This window comes from Camellia sinensis, chromosome 7, assembly GCF_055761805.1.
Source record: "Camellia sinensis isolate YWXY chromosome 7, ASM5576180v1, whole genome shotgun sequence".
In the NCBI taxonomy this organism is placed as follows: domain Eukaryota; kingdom Viridiplantae; phylum Streptophyta; class Magnoliopsida; order Ericales; family Theaceae; genus Camellia; species Camellia sinensis.
This window is the reverse complement of record NC_138967.1, coordinates 27228136-27253976: the sequence shown is the minus strand read 5'-3', so window position 1 is coordinate 27253976 and position 25841 is coordinate 27228136. Positions and strand designations below refer to the sequence as shown.

At 32.5% G+C, this 25841-nt stretch overlaps 1 protein-coding gene across 1 annotated transcript; it reads right to left on the bottom strand.

The window, feature by feature from the left end:
* Positions 1 to 21013: 21013 nt before the first annotated feature.
* LOC114302631 (uncharacterized) lies at positions 21014 to 25329 on the bottom strand. Its single transcript, XM_082880555.1, has 6 exons — positions 25293 to 25329; positions 24637 to 24775; positions 23900 to 23951; positions 22197 to 23122; positions 21971 to 22061; positions 21014 to 21847 (listed from the first exon to the last, which is right to left on the bottom strand). The coding sequence occupies exons 1-6, from the start codon at positions 25327 to 25329 to the stop codon at positions 21734 to 21736; spliced, it is 1359 nt and encodes a 452-aa protein (XP_082736681.1). The 3' UTR covers positions 21014 to 21733.
* Positions 25330 to 25841: the final 512 nt, after the last annotated feature.

Sequence of the window (25841 nt, the reverse complement as noted above, 5' to 3'; positions counted from 1 at the left end):
TGATAACTTGAGAAAAAGTAATTAATTAATGAGTTGATAGGATAGATAAACAATTGTTGATTGATGTGTGTAGGTTTGACAAAATTAATTTAAAATTTAAAACAAAAAAAAACTCTTATGTTTTTGTATTGATACTGATATTATTTCGTCGGTAATTGTTTTAGGCCTCGGGCAGTGCAATGGTCGCCTTTGTCGATTCATGGTCAGCACAAAACAGTATACGTTATTTTTAGTTAAGAAAACTTTTCGTCTTCTTATTTATTTTGAATCACATTATTTTTTTATATATTTTTTATAAAATTAAATTTATTATTGATATTATTTTAAATGAAAAATAATAATAATGGACTAAAAATGCTTTAAATAGGTATTATTTAAAGTTGTTGAAGTGGATGTTTTTGATGTCAATAGAGAAAGATGGGGAGATAATAATGGGCTAAAGTTGCTATAAATACGCATTGTTCAGTATATTGTAATTTTTATTTTGATAGTAGAATAAAATAATTGGTTTGAATTTGTAAATTTTTATTTTGATACTGGAATGAAACAATCGGTCTGAATTATTTTTTTAACAATGTTTTAATTTTTCTGTATAAAAAAATTATTTTGTGTAATTTTATATTTTGCATATATCATTTTTAGTGTTTGAATTTGTTTAATACACATCATTTAAATGAATTTAATACAAAATATACATCATTTAAATGAATTTGTTATTGATTTTTTTTTAAGTTCATCAAATTTAATTGAAACATCATCTCTTACAAAATAAGACTTTTTATACATATTATTAATGAACTTTTTATGGACTGTTTATTTTTTAGGCCTCGTTTGGGAATCAGTCCATTTAATTAAAAAGTCAAAAAGTTACTACTCCCTCCGTCCCAAAATAATGGTCCCTTTTGGAGAATCCAACCTTTTTTGGTAGTACAATTATTGCATTTGAAAAAAGTTGATTTTCTAAAATTATCCTTTTGATAGTACATTTTTTGGGAATATCAATGCATAATTGTACTTTTTATGTTGTTTATTAATTTAAAAGAAGGGTTAAATAGGAAATTTATATTATTTTTGTACTTGATTTTTGAAGAGGGACTAATATTTTGGGACAATGAAAAATGGAATAAGGGACTAATATTTTGGGACGGAGGGAGTAAAAAAGTCAAAAAGCCAACAACCCATACAAAAAGTCAAAGATTCTTTTTTTTCTCTACTTTTTTGCCCATCTTTTCGTAAAAAATCAAAAAGTCATCCTAAATATACTAGTTTTTTTTAGCTAAATAGTCAAAAAATTACTAAATTAATCTGTTCCCAAACGAGGACAGTTTATTAACTTTAACTGAAAATCAACCCTTTCAAAATAAAAATACTTACCAAAAATAAACTAAAACAAGCCAAACATGATATTCTTTGCCTTCAAAATCAAAACTATGTGAAGTAAGAAGTAAAGATTTCACCGATGGAGATTTGCTAAGTTTCACATCAACAATAATCGTTGATTTTACAAAGCAAATTTCATTGACAATTATATATATACCTAAACAAAATAGACATAAAACAATACTCCAAATAAAATTAATTAAAAATGCAAATATATAATCATCTGTGGCTTTGGTCATGACTTTGAGACAGTCGAGGTAGTAAGGTAAGTGGAACGGTAGTTTTTTTTTTTTTTTTTTAAAGGAGAGGTTGGTGGGATATTTACTTAGTTTGGAAAGACTAAATAAGTGCACTTTTTAATTTTTTTTTGTATTATGTGTAAAAAAAATAGAGAGGAAATGTTGATTGATGTGACTCAAAAAAGATAAAAAGATGAAATAAGTGTACTTTTTTAGCAGTAGCCAAACTTGTCCTTAATGTGCGTTATCTTATCGGTAAGATAATATATATTACCGGTAAGAAAATGTTTATTATATATCACCCCCACTGATTTCTTCCATTGCCCTTTCAAAGAAGTCTCTCTGTCTCTCTCGTGCTTCTGATTTCTTTCTATTAGCCAGGCCTCAAGACCCAAAGCCCTAGGCCAGGTGCCCTCGCTCTTACTCTCGTCTTCCTTTCCTCAATTTTTTATTATGTGTAGTGGTATGGTCCTTATAGCTCTCACACACACACACACACACACACACACACACACACCCCAAACTTCCTGATGGAGGATAACCCAGGCCCAAGAGCCTCATCCATTGATGTGTGGATACATTATTTTAGCTAGATTTTTTTTTATTATTATTAAAGACCAAAATTAGACAATTAAAAGAACTCAATTCACTCAAATTAGGTCTCTTTCTCCTTTTTTCTTTTTTTTTTTCGTTTTTCATCTGAAAAAATCTATGTACAAAGTTAGCAGCTAGATCTGCAATGTGATGGAGATTGGTCGGTTTTGACATTCCGACCGAAACTATTCAACCCGAACATCCAACCGGTCGAAATTGGGTTCCTCTATAGCCAACCCGAGATGGTCGGTTCGGGTGACGGATGCAAGTCAAATCCGATCCGATTCGACCCATGCACGCCCCTAGTTGAGTCCGCTGCAACAGCTATATATGTTGATTGTAAATTTGATTTGGAAGCTCTTTGGGTGGGGTGTAATTACTGTCTTCTCTGTCCCATTCTGATTATATAAATTGAAGAAAAATATAGGTTAAAAAAAAAAAATTCAAAGTGTCCTTTTTCATTTGGATGTGATTGAAATTCTGCAAGCGTTTGGTTTGCCATGCTTTTGGCAAACTTTCAAAAATTTAAAAAGTTACTAAAAACGTTAAAAAGTTATTATTATTTATCAAAAGTTAAAAATTACGTTTGCATAATTCTTAATCTTAATTTTTCTCTACACACTAATTTATATAATTTTTTAATACATATTTTTCTATAAAAAGTCAAAAATTAACCCAAATATTCATATTTTTTCCTCAATTTTTTAATCTAAAAAGATAAAAAATGTACTTATTTAGGACACCCCAAACAACTCCTAATGCTGTGTTTGGTTGGGGTTTTTGGGGTGGGATTTGGAAAAGGAATGAGAAATGTAATCCTATTTATGTTTGGTTATAATAAAAAAATATATTGGAAAAGAAAGGGGTGAGAAATAAATAAAGAAATTGAAAACCTTTTAGGACATCAATTCTATTTTATAACCAACACAACCAAACATAGTTGGGATTTGGAATTCTATTAATTCTTTCTCATTTTCCTTTCATTTCCATTTCCCTTCCCAAATCTCCCAACCAAACACAGCATAAATGTAGCTCAATTTGGGTGGATGTTGCTCTATTCTAATTTAGACAATACTTGTGGCACCTCAAAGCCACTCTTTTTCTTTTTCTTTTCATTTTCTACTTGTTGATTCTTGTTCTTTTTATTTATCCTATTTTAGATCTTTAGACATCAATTTGAGTTTTTCACTTTTAAAGCTATTCAAGTCAATAAATTCAGAAAACTATCCAAACATGAATCGGTTATCTAGAACTACATTTTTCTTCCACATTTTAGCTATATTTTTTTACATGAGGCTGTTACATGGTTGAAAAAGTGAAGATCTATCTGACTCAATGGAGTAATTAACAGAGTGTTATGTAATTGGATTGCTAATACATATATCAATGGTTTTGAGTACGACTCTTCAAGGATTTATTGTCTGCCTAGTAAGTTGCTTACTTTCCATTTAGTGTTTGCATGGAAGCACAAATTGTGCTCCTGTTTGGTGCCCATCAATGTAGGATATGTTTCATCGAACATGTGGAAGGTTTTTTAAGTCTAGCTTGACAACATCTTTATAGTATACTCTATCATTCTATGAATGTAAATAAGAGTTTGGACTAGAAAAATCTTATGTAATTAAGAATTGAAAAATCAGTGATTGTTCCTAAGTAGTCCATCATAGATGAGAAATCAAGTTGCATGATTTATAAGCTTGTGAACTTGTGTACTTTCTTGCTCATTTGCTGTGTGTTTGATATAATTAGGACAGTTGGTTGTGACTTGAAAATGCTTAAGCAGACTAAATCATTCCTAAGCTTGTTTTGCATTGAGAAAGGGTTGCACTACAATTATAAATATGTTATCTCGACTCCTTGAACTGTGTAGTAACTAGGATTAAAAATAAAAAAAAAAATTGACTCGAGCTCATGACTGGGAGATTTTTTAGAATTATTAAAACCAATGTTCAGAGTAAAACTTTACCGTTGCATATTTTTGTTTTATACAGTTATTTTTTTTGTCAATGTTTTGCTTTGCTGTTATTAACCGAAATTGGATAGACTATTAATATGACATATTATAGTTTTTTTAGCTGTTTATAATTTATCTTTTTGTCAATGCTTTGCTGTTGCTGTTGCTGTTGTTTCTTTGTTGTTGGTAAAACTTTAAATCATCCCAAACACTTTTTAAAATTTTAATTGTTTATAATATTTACTACTCATTAATTTTATTAATTTGTATTAACTTCTTTCTTAATCATTTTTTCAAAACTCTTCTTCTTTCTCATCTCGCTCTCTCTCTCTCTCTAGAAAATACTACCTAAAATTTTTTTACCGGTAAGATATATTAAAATTCTCTTACCGGTAAGATAATGTTCATTAAATAACTCCCTCGTAAAACGAAACTACCGTTCTACATAAATTTATCCTACCGAAACTCATGGCCAACGGCAAGGAAGCTTTTTGGTTTGTATTTTCGATTGGTTTTATATGGGGTATTGTCTTATGTTTATTTTGTTTAATTATAGGTTTTATAAAATAAATTTCATTAATAATTATATATATAATTAAACAAAACAAACATAAGATAATATTCCATTTAAAATCAATCGAAAATACAAATCAAAAAGCTTACGTGCCGTTGGTCATGAGTTTCGGTGGGGTAAGTGGATATAGAAGGGTAGTTTCGTTTTTGGGTATCTAATAGAATTTAATAAAATTCGCTTATCGGTAAGATAATGTTCATTAAATAACCCCTCGTAATACTAAATACCTAAAAATTTTATTAAATTTTTTTATTAAATATCTCATATGGGCGTAGACCCACACGATACTCATATTGTGTGGATTACATATCCAACATTTGATAAAAACTTTGGTAAAACTTTGGAAATTTTACCAGTTGATCTCAATAATTGAATCTATTATCCATTAGGTCTTCCAAGAAGTCCATTTATATTTTTTTTATCCTGATTTTGCCCCAGCTACCAATTGGTAAAAGTCAATATTTAAATCATCCCAAACACTTTTTAAATCTTTAATTGTTTATAATATTTTCTACTCATTGATTTTATCAATTTGTATTAACTTCTCTTTTAATCATTTTTCGAAAACTCCTCTTTTTTCTCATCTCTCTCTCTAGAAAATACTACTTAATTCTTTTACCGATAAGATATATTAAAATTCTCTTACTGGTAAGATAATGTTCATTAAATAATCCCCTCGTAAAACGAAACTACCGTTCCACACACTTATTACCTCTTTATTTTTTCTATATATGTTTTACACAATTCAATTTAGTTTTTTTATATACATATTTTTTACACATTTAAATTCATTATTAGTATTATTTTAAAAGGAATATAATAATAATATTAATTGATTACCAATGCTATAAATAGGCATTATGGGAAGTTATTGATGTTGAGGCATTATGGGAAGTTATTGATGTGGTTTTTTTTTTTTTTCTGCCAATAAAGAAAATACAAAATAATGGATATAGGCATTATGGGAAGATATTGATGTGATTATTTTTTGTCAATGGAGAAAATAATGGGCAAAAATTGTTAGAAATAGGCATTCTTTTGTATTTTGTAATTTTTATTTTGATAGTGGAATGAAGTAGATGGTCCGAATTTGAAATTTTTATTTTGATAACGGAATGGAGCAGTTGTTCCAAATTTGTAAATTTTTATTTTGATAGTGGAATGAAACAATTGGTCTGAATTATTTTTGTAAAAAAATTATTTGTGTATAATTTTGTGTTTTGCATATATATATTTTTCAATGTTTAAATTTATTTAATAAGATGATTATAATAATTAATATTAAAAAGACAAAAATGAGAGATTAATTACAAAATTAACTGTAAAATAACAATATATATCAGTAATTTAATACAAAATGAAATTTTCACACATAATTTAAATGAACTTGTCATTGATCTTTTTTTAAGTTCATCAAAATTAATTGAAACATTATCTTTTACAAAATAAGACTTTCATACATATAATTAATGAACATTTTATAAACTGTTTTTATTTTAACAGTTAGTATAAGGTTCATTAATTTTAACTGAAATTCAAGTCTTTAAAAAAAAAAATTATCAAAAATAAACTAAAAAAATCTAAAACAAGTCGAGGATCAAATTTTTCGCCTTCAACATTGAAATTACATGAAATAAGAGGTGAAGATTGAGCCACTGGTGGTGGAAAACTACAATATGAAACGAGAACATTACTACAAAAATAGTTAAAGATCACACTTTGACAAAAAAAAAAATCTCACTTTTATAGGAAGTATGATAAAAAAAATTAGATTGATATTTTAATCACAATTAATTTGATTGAGTGTGATAATATTCATTTTCTATGTCAATTTTTAATTAAGTGTGATTATATATATATATATATATTTTTTTATTCACACATTCTAATTAAAGTGTGATTATTTATATATTTTTTAATCACACATTCTAATTATATAGTGTGATTATATATATACTACTACTTTGTAGTCACATTTTTTAAATAATTGTGATTATATATATATTTTTTAAGCACACATTCTAATTAAAGTGTGATTATTTATATATTTTTTATTCACACTTTCTAATTAAAGTGTGATTATATATACATTACTACTTTTTAATCACACTCCACTACAAAAAAAACAATTTTGGCGACTAAAAAAGCACATTTTGGTCACTGAAAGTATAGGTTTTGGCGACTAAAAAGCATTAGTAGCCAAAAGTAAACATTTTTGGCTGCTAAAAAAATTTAGCAGCCAAAAGTATAGGTTTGGGCGACTAAAAATCTGTTTCGTTGCCCATATATGGTTTTTACCGACTAAAAAATTTTTTGTCGCCAAAAGTAAGGCTTTTTGGCGACTAAAAAAAAATTAATAGCCAAAAGTGAGGTATTGGGTGACTAAAAAGATGTTTGGTCGCCAAAAGTGAGGCTTTTACCGACTAAAAAAATTTTAGTAGCCAAAAGTGAGATTTTTTGGCAACTAAAAAATATTAGTAGCCAAAACTGAGACATTAGACGACTAAAAAGATGTTTAGTAGCCAAAAGTGAAGTTTTTTGGCGACTAAAAAGATGTTTAGTCGCCAAAAGTGGTAGTTTTAGCTCGGAATTAAATTTTTTAATGACTAAAAAATAATTAGTAGCGTATAGAATTAGCGACTAAAATTATGTTTAGTGGCCAAAAGTGGTCTTTTTTTTTTTCTAGTAAATAATTTATTTTTACATAAATTATGTTCAATAAAAAATAATTATCTTTATATATGTACTTTTCTATTAATACGAGTTTATGTACTATATAAATAATATATGTTACATATATAATCATATGGTGTTATAGAGGTGTAGTGGAAAGAGTATGTTGTATAAGGTTTATGGTATGAAAGGGTTGATGGTTCAAATCTCCACAAGAGCAAATGAAAAGCTAGTGAGTGTAATATTTTTTTTTTTCACGAATGAGCTTTTGGCGATTAAAAGGTGTGATCTAAATATTATTAATCACACTTTTTATTATTAATCACACTTAAAAGGTGTGATTAAAAATGATCCCTTTTAATCACACTCCAAAATATCACACTTTAATAAAACTTAAAAAGTGTTATTAAATAAAATACATCACACAAAAAAGTATGATATTTATTTGTTCTTTATCTGTTTTTGTAGTAGTGGAACTGAAGATTGAATTACTGGTGATGGAGATCTGCTAAGTTCCAACTCAACAAAAGATACAGATTTGTTAAAATAAATTTTATTAATAATTATGTATATAGCTAAACAGAGCAAACATAAAATAATTCTCCATATAAATCCAATTGAAAATACAAACCAAAAGGCTTCTGTTTCATTAGCCATGACTTTCAGTGGAGATTGAACGGATGGGGAGGTTGAACGATAGTTTTGGTTTACGAGAGGGTTATTTAATGAAAATTATCTTACCGGTAAGAGAATCCCCACCCGTTTAACCCCCGCTGAAAGTCATGGCTAATGGAACGGAAGCTTTTTGGTTTGTGTTTTCAATTGGATTTATATGGGAAATTAATTTATGTTTGCTTTGTTTAGTTATATACATAATTGTTAATGGAATTTATTTTAACAAATTTATATCTCTTGTTGAGTTGGAACTTAACAGATCTCTATCACCAGTGGTTCAATCTTCAGTTCTCGTTTCATATTGCAGTTCTCCACCACCAGTGGCACAATCTTCACCTCTTATTTCATGTAATTTCGATGTTGAAGGCGGAAAATTTGATCATTGACTAGTTTTAGGTTTTTTTAGTTTATTTTTAGTAATTATTTTTTTTTTTGAAAGGTTTGAATTTCAGTTAAAATTAATGAACCTTATACTAATTGTTAAAATAAAAGCAGTTTGTAAAATGTTCATTAATTATATGTATGAAAGCTTTATTTTGTAAAAGATGATATTTCAATTAATTTTGATGAACTTAAAAAAAAATCAATGACAAGTTCATTTAAATGATGTGTGGAAATTTCATTTTGTATTAAATTACTGATATATATTGTTATTTTATAGTCAATTTTGTAATTAATCTCTTTTTTTTGTCTTTTTAATATTAATTATTATAATCATCTTATTAAATAAATTTAAGCATTGAAAATTATATATATGCAAAACACAAAATTATATATAAATAATTTGTTTACACACAAAAATAATTCAGACCAATTGTTTCATTCCACTATTAAAATAAAAATTTATAAATTCGGACCAACTGTTCAATTCCTTTATGAAAGTAAAAATTTCAAATTCGGACCATCTGCTTCATTCCACTATCAAAATAAAAATTACAAAATACAAAACAATGCCTATTTCTAACAATTTTTGCCTATTATTTTCTCCATTGACACAAAAAACAATTACATCAATAACTTCCCATAATGCCTATATCCATTATTTTGTATTTTCTCCATTGATAGAAAAAAAATCACATCAATAACTTCCCATAATGCGTCTACATCAATAACTTCTCATAATGCCTATTTATAGCATTGGTAATCCATTAATATTATTATTATATTTCTTTTAAAATAATACTAATAATAAATTTAAATGTGTAAAAAATATATATATAAAAAAAAAAAACTAAATTGAATTGTGTAAAACATATATAGAAAAAATAAAGAGGTAATAAGTGTGTTTAGTTTCAACCTCCCCTTAGGCAACTTTACTAAAACATAAGTGTGATTTTTAAGTAAGGAATTCATTTCCTCTTCCATGGCTTTTTTCCAATCACCTTTCTTTGCATGTTCAATTTCTTCTTGGTAGCTCTTGGGCTCCTCCGGATAAGATATCAACACAAATTCATTAGGTGGATACTTTTTTGAAGGTTATCGGTCCCTTGTAGATTTTCTCAACTCAAGTTGTGGTGGCTGTTCTTAAGTTGGATGCTCTTTCTTAATTTCGAGCTCAACTTCATTTAAAGTAACATCGTCATCTACATCTTCACGAGGTGGTTGCACATTTCTCCCATTTTCATCATCAACCGAAGATGAAGGAGATAGATCCATGTCAATAATATCACTAGTTTTTGCTTCGGTTGATCACATTTGCCCAAGTCTTCAATTGTTTGGTCTTCAAGAAACATAACATCACGGCTTCGAATAACTTTCTTGTCGACCGGATTTCACAATCTATAACCAAATTCATCACGCCCATAGCCAAGAAAAATGTATTGTCTTGATTTGTTATCAAGTTTGGACCTCTTATCCTTTGGAATGTAAACAAAGGCTCAACAACCAAACACTCTCAAGTGCTCATAAGACACATCTTTGCCAGTCCAAATTCTTTCGGGAACATCACCATTCAAAGGATAGGAAGGAGACATATTGATCACTTCAATCGTTGTCCTCATTGCCTCACCTTAAAAGGATTTTGGCAATTTAGCATGTGAAAGCAGACACTTTTTAATGGTCTTTTGGTGCTGAATACCTTGGCTGCGACAATACTCACCAAATGACCCAATGTATTTACCACCATTATTTGTTTAGATACACTTTAATTTCCGTTTGTTTTTCTTTCAACCATGGCCTGAAAATGCTTAAACACATCTAGAACTTAGTCTTTATTTTTTAGTGCAAAAACTTAAACTTTTTTTTGAATAATCATCAATGAAAGTAACAAAATAAAATGCACCATTATGTGTTCTAATTTTTAAATAACCACAAACATCCGAGTGAATCAATTCCAAAACATTTTTTTTTCTAGAGGCAATATTTCTATGAAAAGAAAGTCTATGTTGTTTGCCTGTCTAGTAATGAACACAAGTTTTAAGATTTGTACCTTTCAAATTTGATAGAAGCTCTTTCTTTGAACAAAACTTGCAGTCCTTTTTCATTCATGTGTCCAAGCCGCTTGTGCCACAATTTCTAAGATTTGTACCTTTCAAATTTGATAGAAGCTCTTTCTTTGAACAAAACTTGCAGTCCTTTTTCATTCATGTGTCCAAGCCGCTTGTGCCACAATTTGGTAGAAGTATCATCCTCAAGTGCATTGATAACACATTTACAGATTTTTCCTTGCATTGAATAAAGTGTGTGAGTCTTCTTGCACTTAGCCACCACCAAAGAACCCTTTGTAAGCTTCCCTTTTTCATCACCAAATTTGTTATTGTAGCCTTCATCATCTAGCTTCCCGGTAGAAATTAAATTGAGGCAAATGTTTGGAACATCATTCACATCTTTACGCAACAACTTGCAACCCAAATTTGTTTTCAAGCAAACATCACGCATGCCAACAATCTTGGACAAACCTTCATTACTCATTTGAATATACCCATAATCTCCTTTGGTGTAGGTAGTGAAGAAATCAACTCAAGAAGTCACATGAAAAGAAGCACCGAAATCAATCATCTAATTGTTTTCTTGGCCCACAAAATTGACACAATCATCTTCACAAACAACCAACAGGCCACCATCAGTAGTAACTGCCGTTGTGTCTTCTTGTTTCTTATCCACACTTTTGTTACGCTTTTTCTCCTTGTTCTTGAGCTTTTGGCAATCCCGTTTCATGTGCCCTTTCTTATGGCAATAATGGCACTCAATGTCTTTTTTTGGAAAAAAAATCATCTCTTAATTTGTCACGGCTTTGATTACGACCATAAGAAGTCTTACTCATCTCTCTTATTCTGTTTCAGCCTCTCACAACAAATGCCTCCGAATGAGAAGAATATGCTGGTTTTCTTCTGATTTCTTCATTCAACAAGTTACTAGTGTCTTGGCTCATTGTGACAACTCTATCGGGCGCTAAATTACTAACCGCCACAACCAAAGTCTCCCAACTTTCAGGCAATGAACTAATTAGCATCAAAACTTGCAACTCATTATCAAAAACAATTTTCATAGAAGCAAGTTAGTTAATAATGTTCTTTATTTTATTCAAATGTTTCGGAATATGGCTGCCATCTTTATATTTTAAATTAACCAACTTTCGAAACAAAAAAGCTTTGTTTGTTGCTGATTTTCTATCATAAAGGCATTTTAATTTTTTTTTCATAAATCATGTGTTGAAGTTTCATACTATCGAGTTTGCCACAATCACTCTCAATAGGTCCATACAAATCTTTACAAAATAATGGGTCCTCCATTTTAGTTTTCCAAGTTACCTAATTGTTTTCATTGAAGTTAGACATACGATGCACATTCCCCTTCATTGATTTACACAAATAAATAAATCTACATAAACCGTAAACTTTGATACTAACTGTTAGGGAAAATAGATGATTTTCCACAAGTAAATCAATCGATGGAAATAAAAATTAATGCAAAAAAATTAAATCAACGACATAAGAATTTTTCAAACGTTTTCAACGGTTACTATCAACATGATCGAAATCTAATTCCACTATCAACCAAAAGTTTTCAAACGGTTATTAATAAGACACGAATGGTCTCACAAACCACTCTTAGGCAAATTTCAAATAATCACAAAATAATCAAGAAGAAAGACTCCACCAAATAGATGAACCAAAATTTTCGAAACAGAGTTGAAGAAGATCACAAATCTGAATCAAAATAGCTTCCACTAACACTGCACAGTACAATCGAAAATAATCCAACAAAGCTAAACTCCACCGAATTGACTTTGATCCAAAAGGCACTCACATAGCAAGCTATGCTTTAAGAACGATGGAGGCAGTGACATGGGGGTTGAAGGGAAAGATTACGAAGGTATGGTAGAAGAAAATAATAATACGATGAGTATCATAGAAGGTGGTAGGCGTCGACATGGTATCAAGGGATGGAAAGTAATGGTAGTGTGTAGGTAAGAAGACATTCTGATTGTGTGTGTGTGTGTGTGTGTGAGAGAGAGAGAGAGAGAGAGAGAGAGGGAAACATATTGAAATGTGGAGATGGGTTGAGAAAGATAGGAAAAGTGACAAAGAGTGGTTGATCTGTTTTTTAACCTAATAAATTATTAAGGGCAAAATGAGAAATTTAATTCTAGAATTGCTTACATCATCATGTTTCGTTGAAGGCTATAATGGATCTCTAATAGCCAGGGTTACAACGAAATGTAACTCCAAAGTTGTGGAATGCTAATGTTATTTTCTCAAATTAACCGGCCCAATTGTAATTTGAATAATTTCCAAGGAAGTCCATATAATTTGCCATTTTTTGTGTCCAAATTGCCAACTTCGAACTAAAAACAACACATGAAAACGAAAATCAAACAAAAATGGAATGTTTTAATCTAAAATCCATAGATAGAATAAACTGCATGATCCCATTTTGGGTACATCTTATCTCACATATATACCCAGACACTCACTTATGAAAATAAAAAATAAAAAAATTAAACACAACAATTTCTTATAGTTTGAGAGGATTTTATGAGGGGATCACATTTTTGTCTGGGTCCATAGGATTTATTACATTTTCATTATCTATCCATACTTCTATACTTATATACTATCTATACTTCTATATTATCTTCTATACTTATATAAAGTGAGCACTTAACTTAGTTTCTTGAAGCTTTTTTCATGTGGCATTTAGATAGGGACTCAAGCAACCAATCATAACCAATCACTTTCACATTCCACTTTTCTATTTTTGTTTCCCAAACTACTGCACATTCCACTTTCCCACATTTGGGATTGGGACTCAATCAACCAATCATAACCAATCACTTTCCCATTCCACTTTCCCACGTTTGTCTCCCAAACTACTGTATAGTTTCAAAAAACAAAAGTTATGGGTCTTCAACTTTTTAAAGAGAGAAAATTGTACATTTTAGACAAAGAAAATTGTGTATGTATATATACAACATCATATATCTATACTATTATCTATACTATTATATACCGCGTAAGCAAGTTTTGAACCTAAGACTTTGGGTTTTATTAAGAATATACTTATCACTTAAGCAACATACATATTATGATATTAAGTTCTATGTTATTTATTTTTATTATTAGTTATCTAATTGTATAAGCATCATGTGTGCCACCCGCTAGTATGAGCAGGCTTTTTCTACGGTTTTAGTTGCTGAACTCAGTGTGCAACTCGGTTAGTATCTTCGGCTACACATTGGATTGAGATTTTGATCCAATTTGTTTTCTGGGTTTTGTTATTTGCCCTATTTTGTGTGATGGGTAATTCTTATTTTATTTATTTGGTTTCTGATTTCTTTGTTTAGGTTGGTTACTTGTGTATTTGTGGGTTTAGATCTGAAGAAATCCTGAAAACGAGTTGTAAACTCTCTCCTATGGCTTTTGTTTTTGTAGAATCAATTTTATATTGATTTTCTCACCTTGGTATGATTTTTTATTTTTCCTGATTTTAGTCTCTGGTGATTCTTGAGGAAGCAAATGGGTCTTGACATTCCTGGTTGGTAGAGCATTTAAAAAAAAAAAAAAAAATTCAAGCATTGATTTTTTTGAGAAAGCAAATTAAACGTGCAGTTTCGAATTTTGTGACTCAAACGTATAGGTTCACTTTCCTTTTATTGTTTCACAAACTTCTTATTTTGTGTATTAGTGGAATATGTTATGTGAGAGTGAAATTTTTGTTTATAAAGATTTGTTGGGAATATTTCTACGCTGTGTTTGAGGATGAGATTCGTAGTGTAATTATGGATAATAAGCTTTTCAAACATGGTGAATGCATTGCTATTGGCACTTCTGGTTACAAAGGTTATTACTTCTTCTTCCTATTCCATCTTTGATCTTTTAATATTAATAAATATTCTAATACTTTGGTATTGATTATGGATTTTCAAGTATTCCATGTATTTGAATTGCAATTTCTTATATATATATATATATATGTTATTTTTAATTTCAATTTATTTTAATTTTATTTGTTTATTATGATATATCAATTGTAATGAATCAATTCTCATTCTCTAAACTATTTATTTATTTGTTTCTAATTGGTGGATTAATGTAGAGCTATTTAATTAAAGCTATTTTATTTTTTTTTAAAAAATTTTCTAACCTAGGGTTAATTGCTATTTCTTTTCACCCATTTTAAAATTAATAACAGAAAATAGATAGGATACCTATAAGATCACGTATGAGTAACAGAAAAATTTAAATTTGTTTGTTATAGTTGATAAGGTTCAATTTATTTGTTTATTTTTTTTTTAATTTATTGATTAGCCATTTATTTGTAGATAATAAAAAGATTCTCAAAAATATTTAAATTAAAAAAAATGATATATCTTGAGAAATTATGTACAAATATAATTTTAAATTTGGTTAAGAAAATAAACAATTTAAAAAAATATAGCTAATGGGGAGGACACCAAAATATATTAAAATTTAGGGATTTTTATTGACAAATCCATTCTAGAGTTGTTATAACCCATTAGGTCCACTAAAGAATATTATAACCTAATTAGTCCCATAAACTTTTCTTTTTATTTCATAAGGTCCATTTTTCTAATTTAATATAATTTCTTAGACTATTTTGCCCCTGTATATATATATGTACAGTGTTAATACGTAATAGGTGCCTGTTTCCTCGCTCATGCAGTTTGGCAGTTTCTATTTTACGATTTTCATCATCAATCCAATTCCGAGAGATACGTTTATGTTTTGCATGCTCGTTACAAGGATTGGTTGTGCTAGGGTTTAATCCTTGCTGTTGTAGTCTGGTTCTGTGGTATGCGAGTGAAGACGACGAAGAGGAGGGTGTTCGGTTGTTACATTTTCCGGATTATAACTAGTTCAAATCAGTTTTTTTCAACTTTCTGTACGATTGTAGGATTGCATGATCAAGGTTAGTATCAATTTGGTTATGAATACATGTTCAGTTTATGGTTTCATTCGTATAATGGATCAGATGCTCTGTTTTTGGATTTATATGGATTGAATGCTCTGTTTTTTCAATTATATGCATTTTACATGGTTATGTGGAGGGGAGTTCATTCGTATTATATGAAGAATGTGTAGTTCTCATTTGACTTTGATGCATGCGTAATGAGGCTCTTTGTGGATGATTTGATTATCAGTATATATATATCAATGTGAATGTTCACATTTTGTGAATGTGGAATATGTGAAGAATGTGAATGTTCTCATTTTAAATTGATGTTTGCTTAATGAGGCTCTGTGAAGATTGTTAATATTATGTGAAAATTGTTAATGTTCTCATTTTACTTTGATGCTTGCTTAATGTTAACATCTTGTTAATATCAATTTAGAATGTTCACATCTTCGTATTGTGAATTATGGATTTAGCATTTGAACTGTACACGTAGTCATCTATTTTTTGCACAATGTGAATTTTCATGTCGATTTTGATTAAATGTGTAGTTCTCATTTTACTTTGATGTATGCATAATGAGGCTCTATGTGGATGATTTGATTATCAGTATATATATCAATGTGAATGTTCACATTTTGTTAATGTGGAATATGTGAATAATGTGGATGTTCTCATTTTAAATTGATATTTGCTTAATGAGGCTCTGTGTGTGTGATATAATTCAGAGTGTATGTGTCAATGTAAATGTTAACATCTTGTTTATATTATGTGAAGATTGTTGATGTTGTCATTGTACTTTGATGTTTGCTTAATGTTGACATCTTGTTGATATTAATGTGAATGTTCACATCTTCATATTGTGAATTATGGATTTAGCACTTGAACTGTACACGTAGTCATCTATTTTTTGCACAATGTGAATTTTCATATCGATTTTCATTACTGTTCATTGTTGTGTTTTTGTGTTTTTACAGGAGATGGATACCTTTATGCTATTGGTGTGTACATATGGTTGTAGTACAACTGTAATAAATGTTGCCCGCGCAATGTGTTATTCTTGTTTGGTGGAGTGTTTGTGTGAGAAATGGGATGAGTTGTCTGCTGGTTCTATTTCATTGTTCTGTAAACTACCTGGGATTAATAAGTGTGATTTGGGCAATGAGGAAGAATTTCAGAACATGGTACTGCTTGCTAAATCAATGGGGGTACAACATGTAGAAGTTGTTGAGTTGAAAGGTGATATTGGTCAGTCAAGTAGTTTGGGATTGCTGCGTGTGGGGGTTGAAGATGAAATTGATGCACTACGGAGATTTTGCCACCATAAGGAGAAGGTGTTCTTGTCAGCCCCTTGGGCAAATGGTATTACGCATGTAGGACAACGGTTTGTTGGAGGTGCACAAGAATTTCGTAACGTTTTATGTAAGTATGCCATCCAATGTGGGTTTAAGTTCACATACGTGAAGAACGAGACAACAAGAGTTACTGCTGTGTGTGCGATGCGGGAGGAGAGGGGGTGCTTGTGGGCTATACATTGTAGAGCACAACGAGCAAATGATTTTTTCTACATCAAGAGGTTTAGTGATGTGCATACTTGTGGTACGAATGTCCGAACAACGAAGAATCCGCGAGTTGGTTCAGATTTGGTGTCGAGTACCATATCTGAAATTGTGAGGGACAAGCCGTTGACTCGGCCGTGTGAAGTGGTGACTATTTTGAAGAGGGATTATGGGCTAGATGTGAGTTACCATGTTGTATGGTTGGGTGTGGAGAAAGCAAAGGCTCGTATTCATGGAGATCACTCGTCATCGTTTGACTAGTTGCGGTGGTATTCGGATGCCGTGATGTGGTACAATCCGGGAAGTTATGTCAATATTGACTATGATGCGAGTAGTCAACAGTTTTGTCGCTTCTTTGTGTCATTCGCTGCGTGTATTTCTGGGTTCAATGCTTGTCGGCCTTTATTATTCCTGGATGGAACATTCCTCAAAGGAAAGTACAAAGATCAGCTACTTGCGGCAACGGCGAAAGACGGAAACAATGGTTAGTAGTTTTTTTTAGCTGTCTATTCATGTCAATATTCACTCTGAGCAGCGTAGTCTGGACAAAATAGTGATTGTTAAATTATAAGTAATGTGAACATTGACATTAGTATGCACTGATGTGAATGTTCACATCTTTGTATGCTAATGACAGAAATGTGAATATTCACATTATTACAGACTGATGTGAATGTTCACATCAGTGTATGCTAATGTTAGTTGATCTATTAATGAACAGTACTGTGAATGTTAACATTGTCAGTGACTCAACAATCAACAATGAATTATTAATGGTCGTTAATGTGAATGTTCACATCGTTGATGTTTACGAACCTGAATCCAAAAACAGCAATAGTAAAGAGGGCAATGTACATATGAACATTCACATGACCTGTTTCGTTTACACTGTTTTTCTATTCACTTTGGAATATTGTGAACAGTTGTGTATTGGTGTTGTGTTGTAGGTCTGTTTCCTGTTGCATTTGCAATTGTTGATTCAGAGACCACGGCCAATTGGTCGTGGTTCTTGCATGAACTTGGGAAGGTTGTTGATGGGAAGCGCCATATTACTTTTATTTCAGATCGTAATCTTGGTTTGTTAGAAGCTATGCCAAAGGTGTTCCTATCGGCTCATCACGGTTATTGCTTACAACACTTGAAGAGCAATTTAATAGACCGGATGAAAGGAATTGATAATGGATTCAGGGATCACCTAGTAAGTAGTTTGGGTGACTGTGCCTACGAGCCAACTGTGGTAGGTTCCATGAAAAGCTTGCAAAATTAAAAGAGGAGGGTAAATAACGAGCTCATAATTTTTTCAAGGACTTAGCACTTGAGCACTGGGCAAATTCATACTTCAGGTAATAACAGTTTCCTAAGGTGTTCCATTTTTGAAGTTTAGAATGGTAGTGATGTGAATTTTCAATTTAGAATGGTGACAATCTTTGAATTGTGTTTCATGTTCAATGTAAATGATGTGAATGTTCACATCTGCTAATGATGACTGATGTCATGTTCACATCTGTTAATTTGTCAAATAGTCATGCAATGTATTACAGATTTGAATGTTGACACGTGTCATATTTTTTTGTTGTTGTTAACATTCACATCTGTCTATCATTTAAGTTGACAACGTAATAAGCATATAATGTGAACATTCACATTATTATAACCTGGTAGCAGATGTGAACATTCACATTATTATACCCTGATGTGAATGTTCACATCAGTGTATACTAATGTCAGTACTGTGAACGTTCACATCTGTCAACGTGAATGGTCAGGCCTGTTAAATTCAGTATTGTACAATATGATATATTGTGCAGGGGCATGCGTTATGGGGAGATGACATCCAATGCGGCGAAGTCATTTAATAACTAGATTAAAGAAGCATGTAATCTTCCTATCACTCAAATGGTGGACACAATTCGTACTCAGTTGATGCGGCAAATGTCTGCACGGCGTGACCAAGCAAACAAATGGAATGAAATTATTTGTCCGACATTCGAAACAAGGCTTATGGATTCGTTCAATAACAGCAAGTCTTGGCAAGTTAGCAAAGCCAACGAGGATGTGTTTGAAGTTCATTCGATACTATCTGTTACAGTTGACGTTGCGAGGCGTACATGTTCATGCTTCAAATGGCAAATCAACAGATTCTCATGTGACCATGCTGTTATTGCCATTTAGAAGAGCCGCTACAATCTCAATGATTGTGTAGAACATTACTTTCATGTAGAGACATATCGTTCAGCCTATTCGGGAGCCATATTCCCTATACCATCGGTGGAGAAGCCGCCTTTTGATCCCACGGACTTCACTATATACCCGCCAACCGTGAAAAGACCACCCGGAAGGTCGAAGAAGAATAGGATCCCATCAAGGGGTGAGAAACTGAAGCAAATAAGGTGCGGGAGATGTGATAAGTTGGGGAGCCATAATCGAAAATCATGCACGGAGCCGATATAAGATGTACCTTTTTTCATTTCAACATTGTATTTTACATTGGATTCTTATATTCATTTTTGAAATAAGATTGTGTTGTGTTGGCAAATATTGGGTTGCAATAAGATTACGTTGCGTTGGCAAACATAATAATGCATTAGTGTTTGATTTGTGTTTTATTTTTACTTTTTTAAGGTACGAATCTGACATTTATGTTGGTTGTGTTTTGGATAAATGCATGCTGTTAACATTCACACTTATGTAATATAATCACATTATGTGAATGTTCACATTGTTCAACTTTCAAACATTTCTGTGGTGAGAATGTTCACATTGTTGTTACTGTTAACAGCAATGTTTACATCAATGTAAACATTCGCATCATCAACTCATAAGATGTGAATATTCATGATATCATTGTTGCCATTCGCATAATCAGAAGTTATGATGTGAATATTCACATCATCAAATTATTAGATGTGAATATTGACTCGTGTTAAGAAATATCATACTCACACCTGTCATATTATGTTACATGAACACTTTAAGCAATAATCACATCCATGTAGTATGGTTTAAAATAGAAGAAAGTGTACGATCATTCTGTGATGTGAACATTGACATCATGTCATGTGTATCCAAAAAAAGAAAAAGAAAATACAATCTCAATGTGCATGACCAACGCAAAATAGGCCTGAAAATGCATATACATATATTGACTGAAAAATATCTGTACAAGCAGTGATATAGACTTGATTTACAATTAAGCTAGTCTGCTCCAATATGAAAAATCTATTGAAACTAAATTGTCTTCAATGTGGATAACAGATTTGGGTAACAGTGATAGGTGGACACCCCCCACCTATAGGTTTTCACATTGCACTGTCTTTCTGTGGTTCAGAAAAAGGTGTACTAATGAGTCTCTTATTTGACACCATTCAAAGCGATCTAGGCTGGCAACAATGTCTTCACGATATACATGCGCCCTCATGATGTAACAAACTGCAGGCCCACAATCCACCCTGAAAATGCAAACTTCTTGTTAGATTTTGAAATTTAGGTGGGTAATGGTTGTGGAACACGTGTAGAAATCGATTTTAGGCTTACGAATTTGATACTTGTTGAGGACAGATGTCCACTGATATGATTGTTTTCAAAGTATTTTGGCTTGATAAATTGGTCCATAATGGTGATGATGGTCCAATGTTGTGCACCAAAGCTGTGATGTAGTCCCTCTGCCAACAATGAAATTTCATATTAGGCACCAACCAACATAGGGCATACGTCCAAGTTCAAATATTACACATCACAACAAGTATTATTTTTGTCAGCCACTTACGAGTATTTGTGCTTTGTCAATATGTGAGTCATGTATGCCTTCTCTTGAACGCAGTGAGTTATAATGCCTCCATACATTCTCTTTCACGTCGTACACAACAATTGTCCAGTGAAAGTTGTCGTGTATTGGGAAGATTAAGAATCTCTGGCCTTGATACTCCTTGATGTGTACATCAATTAGTTTATTCCTGTTGTGGGGGGTTACTGTTGCATGATTTTCTACACACAAAGGATATACAATGATGTACCAAGTATTTATATCAATGTTTGGTGTTACTGATTTGAATGTTCATCTGCTAATGGGGAGTTATGTTACTGATGTGAATGTTCACATTTCGTAATAGTGAGTGATACTACTGATGTGAATGTTCACATCACTAACATCAAATGAAACACATTTCGTATTGGTGAGTGATACTACTGATGTGAATGTTCACATTTCCTAATGGTGAGTGATACTACTGATGTGAATGTTCACATCTGTTAATGTCAGTGATATTACTAGTGTGAATGTTCCCATTTGCTAATGGTGGGTGATGTTACTGATGTGAATGTTCACATCTGTTAGTGTGAGTAATGCTACTGATGTGAATGTTCACATCTGTTAATGTCAGTGCTATTACTGATGTGAATGTTCCCATTTGCTAATGGTGGGTGATATTACTGATGTGAATGTTCACATCTGTTAATGTGAGTAATACTGCTGATGTGAATGTTCACATCTGTTAATGTGAGTTATATTACTGATGTGAATGTTCACATGTGTGTATCATTTAAGTTTATCAACATAATAAGCATATAATCTTCAATGCGAATGATGTTAATGTTCACATCTGTCAATGTGAATCTTCTCAAAGGTCATTTTATGTTGTTGTTAACATTCACATCTGCCTATTATTTAAGTTAACAATGTAAGCATGTAATGCTGAGAAGAACATCCACATGTATTGAAACATAATCAAAATTAAAGTCTAGTGGTTACCAAGCATGTGCTTATAAAGATGAATGATGAATCTTCCAAACTTGAGTTGACTAGCCCTTGTAGTTCAAGTAGAATTTCACCATAAGCATCTATCACCTGCAGAACCGGAGGGGTGGCAGTACATTATTTACAGTGTCTTTACTCTGTGTGTGTGTGTGTGTGTGTGTGTGTGTGTGTGTGTGTGTGTGTGTGTGTTGTACACATTTACAGTTGTCATACGTTGTTGGTTATTGATTCTTCCTTGATGATGTGTATGATGTCATCAAAATACACATCTTTAGTCTTTGAGTCCCCTCGCCACACTAGCAACCTGTGCATTGTGATTACAGAAAATGTTAATGTCAACATTGCACATTTATGAAATGATCTAATTTATTAAGTATGTATGTGAACTGAACATGATGGAAAAAAAAAAAAACAGTTGGGGATATGTAAGATCACTTACTCAGCACCGCCGTTCTTGTGCAAATTTTGGACTTTTTGCTTGTTGAGTTTGTTCATGTTAGCCCAGACCTTCAGTTTGTTGTTCAAGGTTAACTTCTTGGACTTTGTTGGCTGCTTTTTTGGTGGTTGCTTGTCTAAATCTTGTGCAATTTGGACTACATGTGATTGCTGTTCGGCTCCCTCTTTCCCTTTCTTCTGACCAGGCAGGTTGGGGTATTCAAACTCGTCCAACCTGTGTTCTTTCCTTACCTTCTGCTTTTTGCGCTTTACCCTTGATGGGGGGCTGATAATGTGTTCCAATGCTGCAGTGGGATTCTTGTTAAGGCTGTCATGAGCCTTTTGTGCTTCAACTTGAGCGATGATGTGGACGGACTGATCGTCAAAAAGGTCTTGAAGTATTGTTTTTTCACATTCCAAGTTGATGACCAACTTTGTCAGCCGCTGAATTTTTGTATCTTTCCACTCCATGCAAGTCTTCATGTCCATGTCCACATTGGATGAGCCCGATTGGTCAAATAGTTTGGCTTCAAGGGCAGCAATCACCCTTGCCCTCAACTCCCATGATTCTTCCAACTGTTTGTATTTCGCTTCCCATTGCCGTACAAGAGCCCAAGCTTTTTGGTTTTCTTTTATGAGTACTTCCACAATGTCGGGCTCAGTTGGTTGTGCTATAATGATTCCTTTCTCAGCATTGTGGGTGCTACAGCTGGGGTTGATATAATGTCCAACATCATTCAGGTCCACTGCATCGACAAAAAATGCATCCTTGTCATCACTGCGTTGACTGTCTTTGCTTTGATCCTCATTGCTTTCATCTTTCTTTGCTACTGCACTTGACAAAATCTCAGGTTTTGGCTCCACATTCAATTTTGTATGACGATACATCTTCGTTTCAGTTGGTGATGCCATTAGCTCGCCGCCATATACCTGCATGTCGAGACAGTATGTTAGTTAGATAGTTCCTCGTCTCACTATGTGAATAAGCACAATATATTTGGTTGTACTTTTACCTCATTTAAACCTAGCTTAGCCAAAGTTATGGACTTCATGTTGCTATGTAAGGCTGTGAGGTTCCATTTTACGCATCGTGGAATGGCATTGGGGTTGCGGGGTTGTAAGATTGTTATATGCTCACACAGCTAATACTGAAACAAATAACAAATATCAGTAATTTGAATGTTCATATGAATTAACATTGATGTGAATGTTTACACCACTGGTGCAGTAATGTGAATGTTCACAGTACACCACTAGGGCAGTAATGTGAATGTTTACATCAATTAAAACTGATGTGAATGTTCACATCCATTGATGTGAATGTTCATATCTGCTAATGTGGAGTAATGTTACTGATGTGAATGTTCATATTTCCTAATGTTGAGTGATACTACTGATGTGAATGTTCACAACTGTTAATGTGAGTGATATTACTGACATGAATGTTCACAACTGTTAGTGTCAGTGCTATTACTGATGTGAATGTTCACATTTGCTAATGGTGGGTGATGTTACTGATGTGAATGTTCACATCTATTCATGTCAATGCTATTACTATGTGAATGCTCACATTTTGCTAATAGTGAGTGATGTTACTGATGTGAATATTCACATCTGGTAATGTGAGTGGTACAACTGTTGTGAATGTTCACATTTGTTAATGTGAATGTTTACACCAGCATCTACTAATGTGTGTTTGTACATTACTGAAACAGTAATGCGAATGTTTTCATCAATGTTGTCAACTTCCACACCAAAGCTGAGAAATGTGAACATTCACATCAGAGTGTCCAGAGCCTGTATATGTTCATATTAAACATAGAATAAATTTTATGAGATTTACCATTAACAACATCACACATCCGGTGACTCGTCCTGGTTTTCCACAGTTTTGGCCCAATGAACCCATCAAGGTTGTCCGGATGCTCTCAGCCCAATCATACTCGATCATCTTGTCTAATGGGTCCATGTATGAGTAGAAAACCCATCAAATTGTTTCTCCGGATGTAGAAAAGAATAGCTTGACGCATGCATACATGCAAACTAATCTTGCGACCTCCTCATCGTCATGTTTTTTTGTGCCCTTCAATGTTTCCCTCAGAATTTCTCGTATTTTGGCAACACTTAACCGACTAACATCCTTGCACATTCGGTGTATGATACCGGTTGGTTTTGCACCATAAGAGAGGTCCATCGACTTGCTGCCGCAGTCCACCCCAAAAATCAGTGATACGTCGCTTCTAAAAATCTGGATGTTCTTATCCCCAATATAAAACCTTCCACTAGATTACTTGAATGTTTGTACTATACGTACAATGACATCATCATATTTCATGCAGTGGTTGAGGTCGATTTCGTTACTGATCAAGCTATCAAATAATGGCTAGAACGGTGTTTTTCTAAGGCACTTCAATTGGCCAATTGTAAATTTTGTATCCTTTAACAGTTTGACCAATCCAGTTATATTTGACCGGTAGTTTACTTTTTTCATGTTCACTTCTTCAGGAACAGCTGTTTGATCAGGCTTGGTTTTGGAACGGGATTCCCCTCGCTTTCGCTTGCCATCAACTTTATGGGGAAGACCTGTGTGTTCAAATGAGCACATATAATTGGTTGAAACACAGAGGATGGAACCCGAAGCACCAAACAACATTCAACAACCAGCATTGACAGTAATTTGAACATTCACATCATTGTACACTGATGTGAATGTTCACATCAGTGTGTACTACTCAAAGTTTACCCAGTACTCAATACTAATGTGAATGTTCACATCATCCATGTTTGAGAAATAAATTCCGAACACGACAACAGTTACTGGGCAATGCAAATGTTTACATGAGTGATCACATTATGTTATAATTTGCTAAAAATCAAAGGGGGGAACCAACAGCGCCAAACTACACCCAATAACACAAACAACTTGGGCATTGATGACACAATGTGAATGTTTACATCATACTCCATCACAGTGTTGAGTGAAGTTTGGGGGTTCTGACATTAATGTGAACATTCACATCAGTGTGTACTACTCAAAGTTTACCCAGTACTCAATATTAATGATGTGAACATCCACATCAGTAGCATTACTTACACTAACAGATGTGAACATTCACATCAGTACCATCACCCACCATTAGCAAATGGGAACATTCACACTAGTAATATCACTGACATTAACAGATGTGAACATTCACATCAGTAGTATCACTCACCATTAGGAAATGCGAACATTCACATCAGTAGTATCACTCACCAATACGAAATGTGTTCCATTTGATGTTAGTGATGTGAACATTCACATCAGTAGTATCACTCACTATTACGAAATGTGAACATTCACATCAGTAACATAACTCCCCATTAGCAGATGAACATTCAAATCAGTAATACCAAACATTGATATAAATACTTGGTACATCATTGTATGTCCTTTGTGTGCAGAAAATCATGCAACAGTACCCCCCCACAAGAGGAATAAACTAATTGATGTACACATCAAGGAGTATCAAGGCCAGAGATTTTTAATCTTCCCAATACACGACAACTTTCACTGGACAATTGTTGTGTACGACGTGAAAGAGAATGTATGGAGGCATTATAACTCACTGCGTCCAAGAGAAGGCATACATGACCCACATATTGACAA